The sequence below is a fragment of the Syngnathus typhle genome, linkage group LG1, assembly GCF_033458585.1.
Source record: "Syngnathus typhle isolate RoL2023-S1 ecotype Sweden linkage group LG1, RoL_Styp_1.0, whole genome shotgun sequence".
Lineage (NCBI taxonomy): Eukaryota > Metazoa > Chordata > Actinopteri > Syngnathiformes > Syngnathidae > Syngnathus > Syngnathus typhle.
Genome location: NC_083738.1, coordinates 27,233,466 through 27,251,646, shown reverse-complemented (window position 1 = coordinate 27,251,646; position 18,181 = coordinate 27,233,466). Strand labels below are relative to the sequence as shown.

Below are 18,181 nucleotides of genomic sequence, written 5' to 3'. Positions count from 1 at the left end.
CTGAGAGCATCTCAGTTGAGACCATCTGGTTTGGGAATACGAAGGACTTTTTGTTGTTGCTAACGAATCCAACTGGACGTGACGCCTTCGCAAATGCGACCTTCCAAAGATGATACCGATGTCTTCCCATGATGTGGTTGGAGTGGTTTGTTCCAAATACCGCTGTTCCGTGGATTTGTTTGATTTGAATATTTTCAGTAACAGTTTGATGTTTGTTTGTTTTTTAAGAGAAAAACACAACACTGACGTAATTTCAAACATTTTCTTTTTTAAAAAAATCAACAACACTTTGATTGGCAGTCTAACAAAGATAAATAAAATAAACGACTCTGATTTGAAATGATTTGGAATCTTCGACATCGTTCCGTGGCGGCCGCACGCTGGCACCGCTTCAAGTTTTTTTCTTCCGCCGTTCGGCGAGGCCAAGCCCACCCACCGCCGGCGGCGGAAATAAATTTGCATTGCGTGGCGACGAGCGTCCGCTTAGCCCGTCGCGTGGACGGGTATCAAATAGCAAGTCACGTGATCCCTCTCCTGATGCGGTCACATGATGCTCTCTTTGCTGGGGTCCGCATGAGAAAGGTCCACGCGAACTGCGTTTCCGGCCCGGCGCCGCTTCGTTGAGGAGGAAGACGAGGGAGCATCTTTCAAGTGATAGTCGTCGCTTTGGTCCTTAGCGAAGTTCACGAACACCTAACAGGTAAAACCGTAAGCATGTCATGCCCATCTGTGTGTGTCCGTGTGTGTGTGTACCTGGTCGAGTGTAGTCTGCGTGACGGAGTAGTCTTCAATCTTGAGCGTGTGTTTGTTGTTGGCGAGGGTGAAGAAGATGTGCGTGAGCGAGCATCGTGACGACGGCAGCTGGTATTGGAGCATGTTTCGGTGTTTCTCCTTCAGCGTGCTTCCGCTCAGCTCGCTCTCGATGAACTTCATGACGGGGACGAGATCGGGGTCGGGGCCCGCCACGCGCAGGATGATGGTGTAGCCGTCGCCGAACCTGCACCGAAACTCATGTTTAGCCAATCCTGCAGGGAGAGTCTAAATATTTTTGAATGCCCAACAAATCCAATACGAGCTGGTGATTGTTTTAATATTTTCCGAGGTTGACGTGGGCAAAAGATGTGAATTTTGGTGGCCATTTTGGTGTGTGCGTGCACGCTGTCGTACCTGCTCTTCAAATGTTGCACGCTGCCGAGACATTTGAACCTGCCGTTCACCATGATGGCCATGCGGGTGCACAATGCTTCACACTCCTCCATGCTGACACACAAATAGGGCACATAGTTTAGAAACAGGAGGACGAGGAACGACTTGACGGACGACGATACGAAGGATAGCGGCAGGCACCTGTGCGAGGTGAGCACCACCGAGCGTCCCTCCTTGATGACGCCGAGGATGCAGTTCCAGAGGGCTCGTCGAGCTTTGGGGTCCATCCCCGTGGTCGGCTCGTCCTGTTACCACAGCGACAGCCAGGGTTAGCTCCGCCCACAGGCGCAACAGGAAGCAAAGACAGAAGGCCGCGAGGACCAGGACAAGTGGCATCCTCGCCGCGGCAATTCAAATGAGTCCTCCGTGTTGCCTAACCCAAAGCTTCGCACCGATTGGCCCCGCGGGTTGCTAAATCTCTTGTGTAACCTCAAAAAATCTGATTAGCAGCTTCTTGTAGATTAATTGATCACGAGTTGATCAACAACAGCAATGGAGCCCCACGCGTAAACGACCTCGCATTAGCAATCGCCTCCAAATATAGGAAAGCTTCAAGCAGGACTTTGTGGAAGAAACTTTTTTTTGGAACACACTAAGGTACAACAACAAAAATCTCAGTGCTCTCCATTTCAGCAGGCCTTCAACTTCTAAATGTTCCTCTACCAGCAGATCAAAATTTCATCCAGTTTCCAAAGCTCATCTGTCAGCCATTGGAAAGACAAAGGGACTCAAAGGGGATCCCTGATGCACTCCCACCTCCCGTCTTGCCTTCATTTGTGTCCTGTACTATCCCAACCTTAATTTAATTTAATTTAATTTAATTTAATTTAATTTAATTTAATTTAATTTAATTTAATTTAATTTAATTTAATTTAATTTAATTTAATTTAATTTAATTTAATTTAATTTAAAGCTGCGGCAATGTGGCTAAAGGGATGCTAATGTAGTAGCTAAGGTTAGCTTGATGCATCTCCCCGCATTGCCTCACTCACCAGGAAGACGACGGGCGGTGCTCCGATGAGCGCCATGGCGGTAGAAAGTTTGCGCATATTGCCACCGCTGTAACTTCCTGCGGCTTTGTCGGCGTACTTGAGCAGGCCCAACCTCCTGATGCCCCACTCGGCCACCTGTGGATCACATGGTCACCGTCTTCTCAGAACTCAAATGTCTCAGGAGGACGCCTGGCAGGCCCGTCACTCACGTCGCAGACTTCCTTGCCGGGAACCCCTCTGAGGATGGCGTACAGCTCCAGATGTTCTCTTCCTGTCAGCAGTTCGTTGATGGCATCAAACTGGGGGCAGTAGCCCATGTTCTGGTGGACCTGATCCAGCTCCCGCAGGATGCTAACGAGCAGTTAGCTTGTTAGTATGACAGCGCGGGACCTTAACAAGTACCATCAACTTTGACCTCACCTCTTTCCAGCCAGGAAGGCCTCCCCGCTGGTTACCATGGTGTCGCCCGTTAGCATTTTGAAGGTCGTTGTCTTTCCGGCTCCATTCACGCCCAGCAGACCGAAGCACTGACCAAACATGCACACTTAACACTCACACACTTGTGCGTGTGTGTGTACGAAACAAACCTCGCCAGGAGGAATTCCAACACAAAGTCGATCGACTGCCGGCTTCTGTTTCCTTTTGAACACCTGCGGGGCGGAAAGGAGCAAGTGAGGACAACCGCAACTTTATTGAAACATCACTGCTGCGCACAAACACACAAAAACGATAACCTTGGTGAGTTGTCGGAGCTCCAGGATGTGTCCTTGTCCGAGTCCATGTACGATGCGCTGCCTCTCCCGAGCCACGTCTTCGTCCTCCTCTCCCAGAACTCCCAGTTTGGTCATGTGACTCACTGGCCTGATATGAAATTGTGTGAGCGAGCGCACACGCGTGTGTGTGTGTGTGTGTGTGTGCGTGTGCATTTCACCTGGGTTTGACACAGAATCTGTATTGTATGAGGACAGTGATGATGAAGAAGACGGCGCCCTCCACCGCCATGGCGAACAAATTCTTTCCCACCATGTCCCATTCCAGAGGTGAACGCAACCTGTTCTCTCCTGACACACGCACACAACCCGTCACATTCTGATGTCACACTGGCGTGTGTGTGCGCGTGTTACCGAATCTCTGCAGCGCGTCGGCCATGGCCTGGTTTTTCACCATGTCGATGAGGCCTCGCCCCAAGCAGAAGTGAGGGAAGATGAGCAGGACGTTCTTCAGGATGTCGTTGATGCCTCCGATCTCCTGTGGCCGTGTCAGCACGTTAGCACGCTAGCAACGCGGCGGCGGTTGGCGAACGTACGCTCGCTCACATGATCCCCGAAGAGCTCCATGACGAAGGTGGAGATGCTGCCGTTGATGCCGATGAGGATGTTGACGCTGGTGAGGACCACGTAGGCCGTGCTGGGGATGCTGAAGAGGAACGACGCCGGGTACATCAGCGGCGTGATGGACCACCTGAGCACACGCGACACCGCCGCACCCGCGTCACCGCGCGTGCGCAACCGCATGAAGTCGTCCTCACGTGTGTGTCGTGCGTGCGTGTACCCGTAGAGCAGAAGAAGCAGCGCAAGCACGGGCAGGTTTGTGGAGGAGACGTAAGCTTTTTGTTGGAAACACACGAAGATGAGAACGACCAGCGTCGCCGGGACGATGTAGTTGCACTGCGGGGACGCAACGTGGCTTAGTTAGCCGGCGCTAGTTAGCCGGCGCACGGACGGAAGGGCAGACGCAGACGCACCATGTCCCAGATGAAGTTGGTGGTCCAGTAGAGGAGTGGGTGGACGCCGCTGATGAAGTGCATGTGCTTAGCCTTACTCACGCGCTCCTGAATGAGGAAGACCACAAAGCTGGCCGGGACGAAGGACATGGCAAAGATCACGCAGATGGACACCAGCACGTCCACTGAGGTCGTGACCCTGGAGAGCAATCATTGATCGTTGACGCGTGGGACAAGCCGTGCGTGCGTGCATGCGTGCTTGCTCGCTCACTCACAGCGCCACCTGGGACAGCTGCTCCTTGGTCAAATTAAGTGGATGGTTGAAAGCTCGGATTCCGAAGCGGCTGGCGTCTTCGCCGGGAGGGAGGTTGGCCCTCAGGATGGCGTTGCTCATCACGTTAATGAAGGAGCCCATGCTGTGCCAGCCTTTGTTGTTGAACCAGATCTGATCCCCCCCGCCACGCTCCAATCAATCCGTCCATTAATCATTCAAGTGTGTGTGTGTTGCTCACCTTGACGTTATTTTTGGTGTCCAAACCGTTGATGAAGCCCGACAAATTGTCAAGAAAGCGATCGGCGGCGCCTCCCTGTTGAGTAACATTCAAAGGTCGGCTCATCGTCACACCTTCAAGATGACTCGTAAAAATAAGCGCACGTCGGGTTGACCGGGTTGCAACAAAAAGGATGAGAGCATACCGTAATTTTCGGACTATAAGTTGCGTTTTTTTTTATAGTTTGGGTGGGGGGGGCGACTTATACTCAGGAGCGACTTATATACATATATATGTTTTTTTTCACTTTTTTGGGCATTTTATGGCTGGTGCGACTTATACTCCGGTGCGACTTATAGTCCGAAAATTACGGTAATAACAAACAAAAAAATAAATATATAAATAAATAAACGACTGGGAGAAGACAATTTTTGTCGAGTGATGTCTGACAGCTCGGTTTTCTCATGTCAAATTCAGTTTTAATCGACATAAAAAACAAAACCCAATTTTTTATTTCTTTTTTTAATTTGTCTCCCAGTGTAACGACTCGGAGGGAAACGAACCTTGGCGAGTTCAAAGATTTTCCGGATGCGCTCGATGGCGTCGTCGACCTCGCCGGCCGGCGGGAGGACCTGAGTGCTCCTGGCACCCAACGAGAAGCCTCCGTACCTATCGGTCAAGGGACGGCCGGGTCAGTATGGATTGAAAACATCGCCGGCGATCACGCAAACTCACCTGAACTCGTTGACCCAAACTTTGTTCTTCAAACTGAGGATGACACAAACGCAAAGTTTTGTGCGCGGCTTGTACTTGCCGTGTGCATCGCGCGCCCGCTACCTCTTGCCGATGATCTGCGCGTACGTTTTGACCAGATAGTCGGAGATGTTCCGCCCCGTCAGGTTCTGCAGTGTGTCGGTGGAACTCAACTTCATCTGAACACAAAGCGCACGTCACCGACTCCGCCCCCGCGAGGGCACGGCGGCGACGTCACGGCTAACCTCGGGCGGGGGCATCCCTCCGGCGCCGGCGGGGCAATCGGGCAACATTTTCTTCTTGCCGTCGCAGCTGCAGGAACAGGCCGGGGACGGGTCTTCCATGGTCCAGTTTCCGAAAGAGAACAGCTGCCTGACGCTGTCGGGGACTTCCGGAACACTCCAGTCGTCGTCCCCCATCGTGCACGGCGCCTCTCTGAGATGGCGGGAAAATGCCAAGACAAATGAGAGGAGCGAAGACGGGAAGAAGACGACGAGTCGGGGCGGGATCTTACGGGACAGGATGTCCCAACATGCAACGCGTCCCCAGTCCCGGCGGATCCAAAAGGGAAGCCAGCAACTTCTGCATGGTGGCGTCTCCCGGCGCGTCGTCACTGCGAGGCGAGTAACAAACGTGTTTGGCGTTTTCAGGAGAAGCTCAGAACGTTTTGCCGCAAGTACCTGAAGAAAGTGACCTGGTCTTCGTACATCCAGGGCTGCAGTTCCAAACTGGGATATTTCCCAAAAGGGGGGACGATGAGACTGAAGACGAGCGCGATGCAGACAAAGACGGCGGGGAGGACGATCTGCGAGACACCGCCACGTCATGGACGGAGAGTTCTTGAGGAAAAAACAGCAGCCGACGGGAGCCCACCTGAGCGAAGAATCCTTTGCGGGAGCGCCGGGCGTAAAGGAATCTCTTCCACATGAGCGCCACAAACTGTTGTTTCCTCAGATTCCAGCCACTCGCTTTGGCCGATCCTTTCCCACCGACGCAATTCAACCTGTCCGTTTCCCGACTCTCTGGAAAGCCACACACCCGTACGGACGGTTTGAGCACACGCGTAAACTCGTGGTCATCATCCGAGCGTACCGAAATCGCTGTCGGACCCGTCGTCGTCGTCCCGCTCGTCCGTCAGAGGCCTCAGGCAGCTCTGAGGGTCGCCTCCTCCGAAGGCGTGAGTCCGCCGTCGTCGCCGGACGGGGAGCGTTCCATCTGCACACGCCGAGGAGTCGGCGGTTGAAGCGGCTCGAGTACGAAACGCATCAGGCGTGTCGACGACGGGACGTTACCTGAGGGCACGTCCGTGTCCACGCCGTTATCTTCGGCCACTTTCAGGAAAATCTGCCAGAAAAAAAAATGGTTGAAAATGATGGGATGAGTGCAAAATGGTTCTTTAGACCTTTTGCACACATAAACGAACGATACATCATCGGAAGAATTGGTTGCGGGTCGGAGAACATCTCACCTCCTCCAAGGTGGTGTCGGACACGCCGTAACTGGAGATGTTCAAGTCGCTCAGCTTGTCGTCCATTTCTCGGAAAAGCTCCACGAAGGCTCCGTCCTTGGCGGCCGAGTAAGGCAGGACGAAGGTCAGCTCGTGCCCGAGGTCCTCCACCATGCGGGCGGCGGGGATGTGGCGCAGGATCAGTCCGGTCACCTGGGAGGTGTCAACCGGGGGGAGCGGCGCGTCGCAGACCGACGCTGCCTGACCGTTTTCTAAATCAGGAGACAAAAGATGAAGCGTGATTCTGGAGCAAAGCCAAGAAGGCGGGGCGAAGCGGGGTGCTGCTCACCAATGGTGGTGGCCTCACTCTCCTGCTCGCTGCCCAGTCCGGCGTCACTGCTGCTGACGGAACCGTTCTCGTCCTGTAGCGGAGACAAAGTGAGCCCTGGGAGATTTGATATCATTCTGTGAGCGTGGTGCTACGGGACCTTCTTGGTGAGGGAGACGGTGCTGGATGAGTTCCTGTAGGAGTTGAGCGAGGGTTCGGGGTCTTTCTTGACCAGGGTCAGGTAGTAGCCCGTCCCCAGCTGGTTTTTGAGGTAGAGCGACGAGCCAACGCAGCATAATTTCCCGTGCGAGATGATGGCGATGCGGTCGCCCAGGATGTCGGCCTCGTCCATGTGGTGCGTGGACAGGATGATGGTGCGACCTGAGGGACATATCTCTCAAATGACGCCTGGTCCTTTTGGACAGCGTCAACAACAAGAAACTCACCCTGGCGGTATTTCAGCAGCAGATCCCAGATGCCTCTTCGGGCGTAAGGATCGACTCCAGCCGTGGGCTCATCCAAGATGACGACCTTTGAACCCCCGACAAAGGCCAAAGCGACGGATAGCTTCCTCTGCATGCCGCCGGAGAGCGTGCTGGTCTTGGATTTGCGCTTGTGCGGCAGGCCCGTGTCGTGGAGGATCTGCTCGATCTCGCCTTTCACCTGCTCCTTCGACAGGCCTTTGAGTCGAGCGTAGAACCAGATGTGCTCTTCCACCGTCAACCTACAGGGGGCGCCAGGGAACTGTCAGCGGCGACCGCGGAGAGGTAGAAAGCGGCCGAGCGCTTACATGCTGAAGAGGACGTTGTGTTGAGGGCAGACGCCCAGACTTTGCCGGATGGCGCTCAGGTCCGTGCGGATGTCTCGGCCCAGAATGTAGGCGGTACCGGAGGTGGGTGGGAACAGACCGGTTAGGATGGACCTGTAACGATAAACAGCTGAGCCGCTCCAACTTCCAAATTCTCTCCAAATCTAGGTTGCGGTTGTCCGACTCACATGGTGGTCGTCTTCCCGGCACCATTGTGTCCCAAGAAGGAGGTGATCTGTCCCTCGTAAAAGCCCAGAGTCAGTCCGTCCACCGCCGGCTTCTTTCCGTGTCGGTAGACTTTCACCAGATTCTCGATGTAGACGCCGGGCTCAATATGAGCGGGTTCCTCTTCCATGCACACGGCTGCATGGCAACGCCGCAGACGTGAACATTCTCAAGATCGCTTTATTTTATTTGTCGAGTATGTTTCTTTGCATTCTCACCAACAGGGTTGCCTCTGTGGTTCAGAGGGATTTTGTTGGACTTGTCCTGGTCTCCGAGCCAGTAGGACTTGGTGAAGGGGAAGTACCACGGCCGAGGAATGCCGTATTGGCCTGCCGCGCAAAATCAAGTCACGACCAGAGTCTCATTTGGTGAATGGAAATGATGTCACGGGCCGGTTGCCGTAGCAACAAAAGCGTTCCTTTTCCCCACCTGGAAAGACGGCTTCGATGTACCAGGTCAGGAGTCCGTACAGGAAGGAGTCAAAGTACATGATGATGATGGCAGTGCGCAGGCTGAAGTCGTCTTCCTCCAGGGGACTCGCCACCAGGTTCTTCCATTGGATGCCGACGCCCTGCTCTTCAAACAGAGCAAAGTACTCGCAGCCAAACCCGAAGGCCACGGGGGACAGGAGACTCTGCAGGAGTTAGCGAGGCAGACTTGGTGATTCCATCTGTGAAGAAGTCACCCCAAATGCGTTCTTACCGCAAAGACTTTGGCGGCAAAGCCGATGTGGTCCTGCCAGGCCACGCAAAGTACGTAAGGCAAGTACAGCGTGAAGTAGATGATTCCTCCGCAGGCTGCGGCCAAATTGGCTCGAGCAAATGCCGTACTGATGAGAAAGCACTGCATGATGGTCACCACGGCAAAGGAGGCCAGGAAGAGGAAGACCACACCGGTGTCGCTGTACGGCAGCAAGTTTCCTTTCTGGGAATGGGATTGATGAGCGTAAACATTGGCCCGCTGACTGCTGCGAAAACAAATCGCCGGACCTTGAGCATCAGAACCAGCAGCCCGGCGCTGATGAGCAGCGGAATCAGGCTGCTGATGAACCAACTGAACCACAGGATGCCGTTGTCCAATCCCATGATCCTCATGGTCTCCTTCAGACGCGCCTCCTTCTCGTACACCACGCTCTTCAGGATGATGGAGACGGAGAACATCCAGGCCAGCGTCATGAAGAGCGGCATGGAGCGGCTCATCACACGCAGGAAGCTGAAGGGTTGGGACAACGAGACCCGGTGAGCACACTTTTCGGCGCCCTGCCCGGCGAGGGTCGACCGGCGGCACACTGTACATGTCATCCACGTAGCACGGGTAGGGCATCTGCTGAATGTAGACGCCCATTTTCTCCTTGGTGCCCGTCATGGCTCGGACCAGGGCCTGCTCAATGACATCTTGCAGGTAGGAGAACCCGCCCCAAATATAGCGCATGTCCTCAAAGGGGTCGGCACGAGGACCTGGGTCCCAGTACCTGAGAAGAACCAGACCAACCAGAGCGAAGGTCTCATCACACGTTCTACACGTCGCAGCTCGGGTGCGGCCTTACGCGTCTTTGATCTTATTGGTCCGCTCCACGTTGTCGATGTCCATGCGGATTTTGTAGCTGACGTTGGAGGGAAGCTCAGTGGCATTGGCGCCAACGTCTAGGAAGACGATCCCGGCCCAGAACTTCCTGTCCTCCAGCAGAACCATGGAGTCGTTGATCATGTGCTCCTCAGTGGGGACGGGCTCCAGCTTGTCCAGATTCACACACTGAAACGGATCATCGTCATGTGACGCTGAAGTTAGCGTTTGAGCCTTTGCGTGTTTTAACCTCACCTCCATGAAGCGAGCGATGCCAGTGACGGCCTGGTCCGTCTCATTGAAGACGTCCCTCCAGGTAATGGCGCCGCTGGTGGCTCGCCGCTCGTCGGCGTGCCTGGACAGGAAGTTGGAGACGTCGGCCACCGTCCAGTCGGTGTCGGCCAAGTGAGCGTGGAAGTATCTGGCGGTCACGTTGTTTTTCAGCAGGGACTGCAATCCAGGCGACATTTATTGGATTCCCATCTCCAGAAAATCAATCGTGTGCCGTTCGTTGAGCCCGAGCGACGGCTTACCCGGATCAGGTTAATCTGTTCACTGTTCTCCAGGAAGTTCCAAACTTTGGGTCTCATCTCTTCCCACATTCCTTCCAAGTCCCTGAACACGCCTAGCTCCTGAAATGTCCGGTTCACCTACGAGAAAACGCACGTCTTTGGGACGCGCCTCGTCCAACGCATTGGGGGACTGGAAACCGGACTCACCTCGTGGATGACCCGGCGAGTGGCGGGCGTGTCGGGAGTGTAGAGAATCTTCCCCATCAGCAGCGGCTTCACGGCCTCCCAGATCATTCTGGACATGGGATTGGAATCCATGTCCCTCACCAGACTGTTGCAGAAAGGAGCTGTGCGCACACACGAGCAAACGCAATATTTCGAACACGACGCGAAAGATTTCCAAGATGACAAATGCGAAAGTGTATTTTCAAAATGGCGCCCGCGTTGTCAGGAATGCACGTTTTTCCCAAGACGCTGCCACTGGAAGTCAATTTCAGACTACCGTAATTTTCGGACTATAAGTCGCACCGGAGTACAAGTCGCACCAGCCATAAAATGCCCAAAAAAGGGAAAAAAAAACATATATATGTATATAAGTCGCTCTTGCGTATAAGTCGCCCCCCCACCCAAACTATGAAAAAACCCGCGACTTATAGTCCGAAAATTACGGTAGTCGAGCACTTTGGCGGCCATTTTGGACAGTAACGGAGTGTTGCCGATCGGAGAGGAAGCAGCGTGATGCAAACAGGACGAGAAGCTTCGTCGCGTGGACTTGACAGGAAGCGCAACGAGAAGGTAGGACAGGACAGGAGGCGGTGGCGTGAAGACATGAAGCTGGCACTGACTGGAGGAGTTGTCGTAGTGCTGCGCGGCGTCGTCCTCGCTGCTGTTGTGGTTCCCGAAGAGCGCCTTGTAGTTGCTGTCCTCGTACCAGTTGAGGGATTTGATCTGCAAGCCGCCGCCCTCGGGATGGCCGCAGGCGATGCGCGACACGGCTTGGTACATGGCGCTGGGCGAGGACGTGGCGTTGCGCGTCAGGAAGATGATCTCGTTCCTCAGATCCATCCAGCTCTTCATGCCGGCCAACTGCCACACACGTACAAAAGCGCAAACTTGAGACTTCCATCGGTGTCCTTCCCTCGTTTTTCAGCCTCGCCATTTTGCATTTGCGTTATTATTACGGGCCAGGCTGTGTAATAGAAAATATAGGCCCGCGTCATAATGTCCGCTGCGGCGCTTCCAGATGTTTCTGCCGACTGTACAAGTCAACGAGGGCGAGACAGCTGGTGGCGCGCGCAAACCGACCGCGTGTTTGTTGGTTCTGATTCTTTGTTCAGCTGGGACGTCGGGTGTCCCGACTGTGAAGGGGATAAAATGATTTGTCACGTTTTGCTTCAGTCTCACTCTCGCAACCCAACGACCTTTGGTGCGAAGCGAAAATCAGGACGACGGACCGCAAGACAGGACTGAGTATGTGGTGACATCCAGGGGAAGTGTCTTACCTCCACAGCCAGGGAGCTGAGACTGTCCAGCAGTTTATTGGTTGCCACGGAAACATCCTGAATGGCTTCAGGGTCTGATCTGACGTCCCTCTGTGACAAAAACAGACATTGGCTGTGTCAAGAGTTTGATCTTGCAGATCTAGGTGGTGCGTGTTGAAAATACCTTTGCAGCAATTAAGGAATCAGGAATGAGTGAAAGATTGCAAACACGACCTTTCGTCACTCACAGCTCCCTGATCGCAAGACTCAGTGGGATATTTATATGTACCGTAATTTTCGGACTATAAGTCGCGTTTTTTTTCATAGTTTGGGTGGGGGGCGACTTATACTCAGGAGCGACTTATAGTCCGAAAATTACGGTATGTATAAAATTGATTTAGAATTGATTATTTAAAAAAAGCACACCATGCTTTACACTTCCCACGGCAAGCTCTCCCACGCTCATGTGCCTTGGACACCAAGTGCTGACTGCTCATAAAGCTCCAAAGCTCGTTTTTTTTTGTTCCCGTCATTGTTTGGCTAGCCCTAGCACGTTGCTATGGAAATGAGCATTCGAGAAGGCAGTGAGCGAGCACGTGGAGGACCCGGGTTCACACACGTGGACCCGGGTTCACACGCTCGGGCCGCGCCCACTCGCTTCCCGTTTCGTAGGAAAGGAAAAGAAAGAAAGAACCCTCGGGCGACACAAAAAGAGACTGTTGACAGAAGAAAAAAAATGTGTCGCAACACGCCTGCAACACGCACCCCCCCAGTTGAGCGAGGCGTGTGCGGGTCTTACCACGATAGGTTTGAGGAAGTCCACGTTGTCCAAGAAGTTGCGCTCGGCGTGGTCGAGCCACACGGTCGGGGCACCGCACACCACTGCCTGCACCATCATGGCGGCTTGGGGGTCCGTGATGTTGACAAACTCGTGCACGCTGCGGCCGCCTGGCCTGTGAGGACAGGCGTCACGCAGGTGGACGCCGAAGCCTTTCAGGAGGACCTGAACACACGGATGGATGGATGGATGGATGGATGGATGGATGGATGGATGGATGGATGGATGGATGGATGGATGGATGGATGGATGGACGGACGGATGGACGGTGTGACGCTGACCTTCTCCAGGTCGACATCAGCCTCCAGGATGTTAGCCACCACAGGCGGAGAGAAGGACACGTTCCTGTTCCTCAACAGGAAGCTGGACAAAGTCTCATCATCTCGCAGGAAGTGTTTTAACTTGAAACCTGAGAAACGCACACCCACGCACAACCAAGTCACATCAGGTGATGTGTAGCTCGCTTGATGATGTCACAGCCTCAAGTTGTCACTTGTCCGGGGCTCTTGCACAAGCGGTCCACCGCCGACCAACTATATATTTTGATCAACTATACGAAGGTTGGGTGAGCAGCGATACCAACCACGTAGGATGATTTCAAGGTATGCGTGAAGCTAGTCGATGATATCGGCCACCGATCGTGAAGCCAAAAGAATGGTTACCGTGGTAACCATCTGCCATTACACCTCGCCACCGTAGCGGGTCAACGCCAGCTACTATGCTAATATCCTGCCGCCCTGGCAACAACAATGTTTGTTGCCAACTTTGAACAAGTGAGGAAAAAAGTTGGCCTTCAGAATGCTAATTGGCTCGCCCACTCCAAATATTCATTCTTGAATTCAGAAGTTCTCAGTCGGAGAGGTCACCTGAGCGGGCGCGTTCCCGCCACAATGAAAGCAGGTCAGAGCAGGTTGGAAACTCAACACGTTGAAAGACAAAGCAGCGAATTCCATTTGTTCAACGGGCAAGAGGACAAAAAAAAAAAAAGGGCAGGACAAGGACAAATGTTCTCCATTCACAAGCACATCAGCCAGCGTGCCAAGTTTGCCAAGAGTCCAAAGCTTGCACCCATTTTCCTCGGTATAAAGACAAAAAAAGAAATTGCCGATTGCTACATTCCGATGAGCCATTGGACTTTTTTTTTAATGGACTTAAGTGGATTGGATGATGGTGTGTTGCGGGCACCTGTTCTGCTGCTCTGAAGCTTTCGGAGGGCTCGCGCGAGCTCCTTGAAGCCCTCCAAGTTCTTGTCATTCTGACTGTACAGAAGAATCTTCTTGGCGTCGGAGAACAGACGAGAGATTCTGCGGGCATAAAACCTGGTCAGGATGCTCAGGCGGGCAAAACGGAGAGCCCGAACCAAGCGTGGCGCCTCACATGGAGTCGTTGAAGTTGCCGACCACGCCCGGCGACTCGCCCGGCGTGGGTCCGCGGAAGCACGGGTTGTTGGCGTTGCAGAGGATGCCCTGAATCCACGGCAAGGTGCCCGCCGACGGCATGGCCTTGTTGGGGAAGTGACCTGCGGACGGCAAATAAGAAGTCAGGCGGGCGCGGCGGGAGCGGCGCCGAGCGACCTTGACCCAAAGCCAAGGAAGCCGTTTATGGCGGCTGATTAGAATCAAACGACAACAAGGTGACCTCGGTCGTCTTGACATCTCTCGTTTCTTTTCTCTCAACTGAACGCTGACGATAAAACCGAGAGAGACTTTGATTCTCCTCAGCGAAGATGAAAATGGGACGGGATGGCGGCAATTTCTCGCAAGGACAAAATGAAGAGCGTAGCCGTAGCACGTTTTGCCGCGGGCTCGCAATTTTGGAGCGCGGCTGGCTTGTCAGCGACAAGTTGCGACAGGTTGCAAAGCTACAAGTCGCTGAATCACCGCGCTGCGCATTCCTCAAATCACCACACACACACACACACACACAGACACACACATTATTGAGCATTTAGATGGCCCTGATGATTGCAAGCTGGCACACTGGAGATCACTAGATAGCGATTGCGGCACTTCCCGACTCCCTCCTCACTGTTTTCTCCTTGTTGATGACCATTTTTTTTTTTCTTTTGAGGCCCCACCCCTGACTTTTGCCACTTTATTCATATTCTCCACAATCGCCATTCGTATTTTTCATTTTTATTGCATTTGTGCTTACTGGAAAGTTGACATTGCGCAATATCGCCGGATCTTATGAGCCTTGAATCGTCCGATTTTTTTTCTTTTTACATTAACTAGTCAAGTAGACAAAGTGCATGTACAGCGACTTCGTATTTCATGATTAGGAATTAAGTTGCGCAAGAAAACGAGGAAGTTCCTTTTGCTTTCCTCTTCTTTTTTTGCAGTCAAGTGGCCTACTCAACTCGATAAAAGGAGCAAAGAAGAACGAAAAGCCAACCACCGTCAATCGCATCCGAGGACTCCGACTCGTGGCGGCCGAGACCGGGCCGACCTTCGGCAGCTGACATCACCCGATTATGACGCCCATAAAGACAGATAAAACGTGAAGAAAAAGATAAAAAACACGAGGAGGGACTCACATTGGTGCTGCTCGTACGGCGGGTAGCTGAGGCGCACTCCGATCAGGATGAAGAAGATGAGCAGCGGCCAAACGATCTCGACCAGCAGCTGGAGCTGAAAGGCAAACAAAAAAGACGTCGACAACTTGATTTCACCTGGCGTCAGCAAGTTCCACAAGAACGTATTTTCCTTCCCAACTTCCTCATCCTTTCAAAGGGATTTTAGTGGAGCTATAGCCGAGTCAATACCATTTTAGGCAGAACTTTTCATTTGTTGGAAAATTTGCCACAGTGACAAATTTAGAAAAGGTCAAATGAAGGTGACCTATATTTGGGGTCCATGCTAAAATGCCACCCAAACGTCCAAGACCCCCAAAACAAGCCTTGGGAGTCTAATATTGGCTCTTTCAAAAATAATCCCAACTCAAAGCCGCTGTAGTTTCCGTTTCTCTTGAAACTGTTCAGCACTGAATGACGATTGGTCCACAAGAGGGCGCTCTGCCGTTAACAAGCTGAGATGACTGCTTCTCACCGTCGGCAAAAGTGAGGAACGCGTCTGGCCCCCATCGAATAATGTTTTTTTCTCACGTCCTCGAGTCTTTCTCGACCAAACGCCAGCTCTTAAGCGATGACAAAAACGAGGGCGCCTCTCACCTTCTGCCTACGACGGTACGTCAAGTTCTTCCAGAGCAGCAAGGCCAGCTGCGACCACTGGGACATGGCGGCGGCGGCGGCGACCACCTGACGGGAAGGACGCTCAGGAAAGGCGGCGAGCCTCGACGACTCTCCGGGATGCGCCAACGCACGTCTCAAAGGGGAAAGGTCAACACAGCGTCAGTCAGTCAGATAGCGAAGGTGCTGATCACGCACACACTATCATCACCCCGGCCACTCACTTTATTAGAAACACCTGATAATCTTCCGCTGATCGCTAATCAATAACCAGTGTTGACCTGAAAACGCTTCCTAATATTCTGTCCTTCAGGCCAAAGCGATTTCCACATCATAAGGAATGTGAATAAACATCAATAAACCACGTTCTTGACTCTTCACGTTGGGAAGGTCCAACTTTTGGCCAGCTCACAAAAAACACACTCACTCGCGCACACTAAACATTAATTTGCATATTGATGCGTGTGTCATAGCTAAACAAATGATACATGCTCACATGTTATAGTAGATATTGATTAGCGTGTGCATTTCCAATGCTGAGATAAAATATTGATTACCCATTGACGTAGGTCATGTTAGAAATTGACAGATAGATAGATAGATAGATAGATAGATAGATAGATAGATAGATAGATAGATAGATAGATAGATAGATAGATAGATAGATAGATAGATAGATAGATAGATAGATAGATAGATAGATAGATAGATAGATAGATAGATAGATAGATAGATAGCATTAAATGAAATCGGTCAAAAACAATCATCATTAAAAACGTAATTAGATCAGGAGCAAATCAATCAACAGGTTGTCAATCATTGACAGACTTGATCGGAGAACTTATTTTGTGTTTTTATGAATCTGAGAAAATGAGATCAGTACACACACCGCAAAATGATGAGGAGCTGATCGATGGATAGACTGATTGCATGACCGTGTCAATCAACTGCATCAACCTAGTCCTTCTCATTTTTGTTGTCATGTGTCAACTTTGGGAAACTTTAGGAAATGACGGACTTTCCGAAGCCCACCTGAGGGCAGGCCAAAATACGTCACGAAAAAGTTCACTTACCGTCAAGTTGTTCTTCGTCTTCAAGTCGTTGTTGTCTTTGCGGTTGTGGTTGCTGTCGTCGTGGTCGTCGAGCGTTTCTGCGTCGGAGCGCTTTTCGTCCCTGCGGCCAGTGAGTGAGGCAGAGCTCCGCTGAAAAAGTCTCGGAATTCCAGAGCGTACCGGGAGAAGTAAGGAAACAAGGTGCTTCCGTTCAAACTTCAAAATAAAGGTCGAATTCGCCCGCCTCCAACTTTTGCTTAACATACATAGCATAAAAAAAAAAAAGTCAAATTGACAGCAAAATAAGGCACAACACAGAATGTCAATGTTGCCATGAGTAGTAAGAAAAGTAGTAAAATACGTACCGACAAAGAACTATGGCTATTACTTTGTAAAATCATTCTTGCTCACTTTACTTTCGGTCATACACAATTGATTTCCGGTGTCCTTCAGAATTAGAGCTTTTGCACAAAACAAGTACAATTTCTGCTTGGACTTAGACACGGACGACACGGAACACAACAGCACCAACAACAACAACTCCCAGTATTAACTTCTGCACTTTTTGGTCCTAACTATTGTTACTTCAATTGCTCAAAGTACTAATACACAAACTACGTGTAACTTTAGACAAAGTGTGGAGATAAGATCAATATGACAAGATAAGATAGCTGGACTAATATGACAGCTTGACATTAGATACAACGGGCACCGATATACTCAGCGCGTGACTACTTCACAAATACATGTCATTTGGTACACGTAGGAACTTACTGAACTCGATTCTGTGCAAGAAAAAGTACGACACTACAGAATATACAGCCAAGAAAAGGACAATAAAAAACAACAACACCAATTTGGGAATTTAATCCTACTTGGAAACTCCGGGGAAGAATCCTTGAATGGATACTTGGAACAAAAAGGACTTTTTTAAAATGTGGAATCTGACTCAATGGCATATGGAGTCCCTCAAAGGTCCACTTTTGGGACCTCTTTTTAAATATAGGCCACTTCGCCCAGTCAGCTGGAGAACAGACTTGAAAGCTCCGCTACTGGTCTCCAACTTACTTTTGGTCTCTGGACCGATTGAGGAATTGCTAGACTGAGCGATATAAACCACGACAAGTCCACACTTAGTGGAGTTTGGAGTTCTGCATCGTAATCGATGTATCGAAATTGGTGAGAACTCAAGATTGCATACTTGCATTGGTTTGCTTCTGGGGAAAAAAGTGCTCCTGAACATCCCTCGTATGATTTCTTCAGTCATGCTTTGCTAGTCAAGTTCTAATTTGAAACAGGAGCGCTTCAAGGGTTGAATGCGTTGACAATCGACGACTGTGTAGTTGAAGTTCTCTGTATTGGCCACAGTCACTGAGAGCGAAGGCCCGAGGCGGATTCACATTCGCCTGGCAACAAAATACAAGCTGAAATCGGACTGGACCCAAAACGAAACGTCCTCATCCAGCATGAGGACAGTGCGTGACTCTACTCACTCCCACGCTACGTACTCGAGTGAAGTGGCTGACCGCTGTGACGACAGTGTCAAAGTTCATCCACAGAGCCGGTAGAGGTCGC

The 18,181-nt window shown here is 51.6% G+C and overlaps 1 protein-coding gene across 1 annotated transcript; it reads right to left on the bottom strand.

The window, feature by feature from the left end:
• Positions 1 to 248: 248 nt before the first annotated feature.
• On the bottom strand, positions 249 to 16,790 carry abca1b (ATP-binding cassette, sub-family A (ABC1), member 1B). The gene is made up of 49 exons (XM_061291751.1): positions 16,628 to 16,790; positions 15,537 to 15,690; positions 14,904 to 14,997; positions 13,745 to 13,886; positions 13,553 to 13,671; positions 12,649 to 12,776; positions 12,329 to 12,532; positions 11,551 to 11,640; positions 10,894 to 11,134; positions 10,256 to 10,395; positions 10,070 to 10,186; positions 9,792 to 9,986; positions 9,520 to 9,725; positions 9,268 to 9,444; positions 8,963 to 9,185; positions 8,676 to 8,897; positions 8,403 to 8,607; positions 8,192 to 8,302; positions 7,937 to 8,111; positions 7,731 to 7,862; positions 7,387 to 7,664; positions 7,101 to 7,321; positions 6,962 to 7,034; positions 6,634 to 6,884; positions 6,458 to 6,509; positions 6,258 to 6,380; positions 6,039 to 6,187; positions 5,846 to 5,970; positions 5,680 to 5,778; positions 5,411 to 5,600; positions 5,250 to 5,344; positions 5,148 to 5,180; positions 4,976 to 5,081; positions 4,434 to 4,508; positions 4,197 to 4,366; positions 3,943 to 4,120; positions 3,750 to 3,865; positions 3,515 to 3,659; positions 3,323 to 3,446; positions 3,130 to 3,259; positions 2,933 to 3,059; positions 2,786 to 2,848; positions 2,619 to 2,725; positions 2,408 to 2,549; positions 2,199 to 2,333; positions 1,348 to 1,451; positions 1,168 to 1,260; positions 754 to 997; positions 249 to 693 (listed from the first exon to the last, which is right to left on the bottom strand). The coding sequence occupies exons 2-49, from the start codon at positions 15,600 to 15,602 to the stop codon at positions 544 to 546; spliced, it is 6,885 nt and encodes a 2,294-aa protein (XP_061147735.1). The 5' UTR covers positions 15,603 to 15,690; positions 16,628 to 16,790; the 3' UTR covers positions 249 to 543.
• Positions 16,791 to 18,181: the final 1,391 nt, after the last annotated feature.

Coding starts and splice junctions, on each gene's coding strand:
- abca1b (XM_061291751.1), bottom strand. CDS start 15,602: ATGTCCCAGTGGTCGCAGCTGGCCTTGCTGCTCTGGAAGAACTTGACG. Junction 8,608..8,675: donor TTGCCGCCAAAGTCTTTGCG/GTAAGAACGCAT, acceptor TAACTCCTGCAG/AGTCTCCTGTCCCCCGTGGC. Junction 1,261..1,347: donor GTGGTGCTCACCTCGCACAG/GTGCCTGCCGCT, acceptor TTTGTGTGTCAG/CATGGAGGAGTGTGAAGCAT.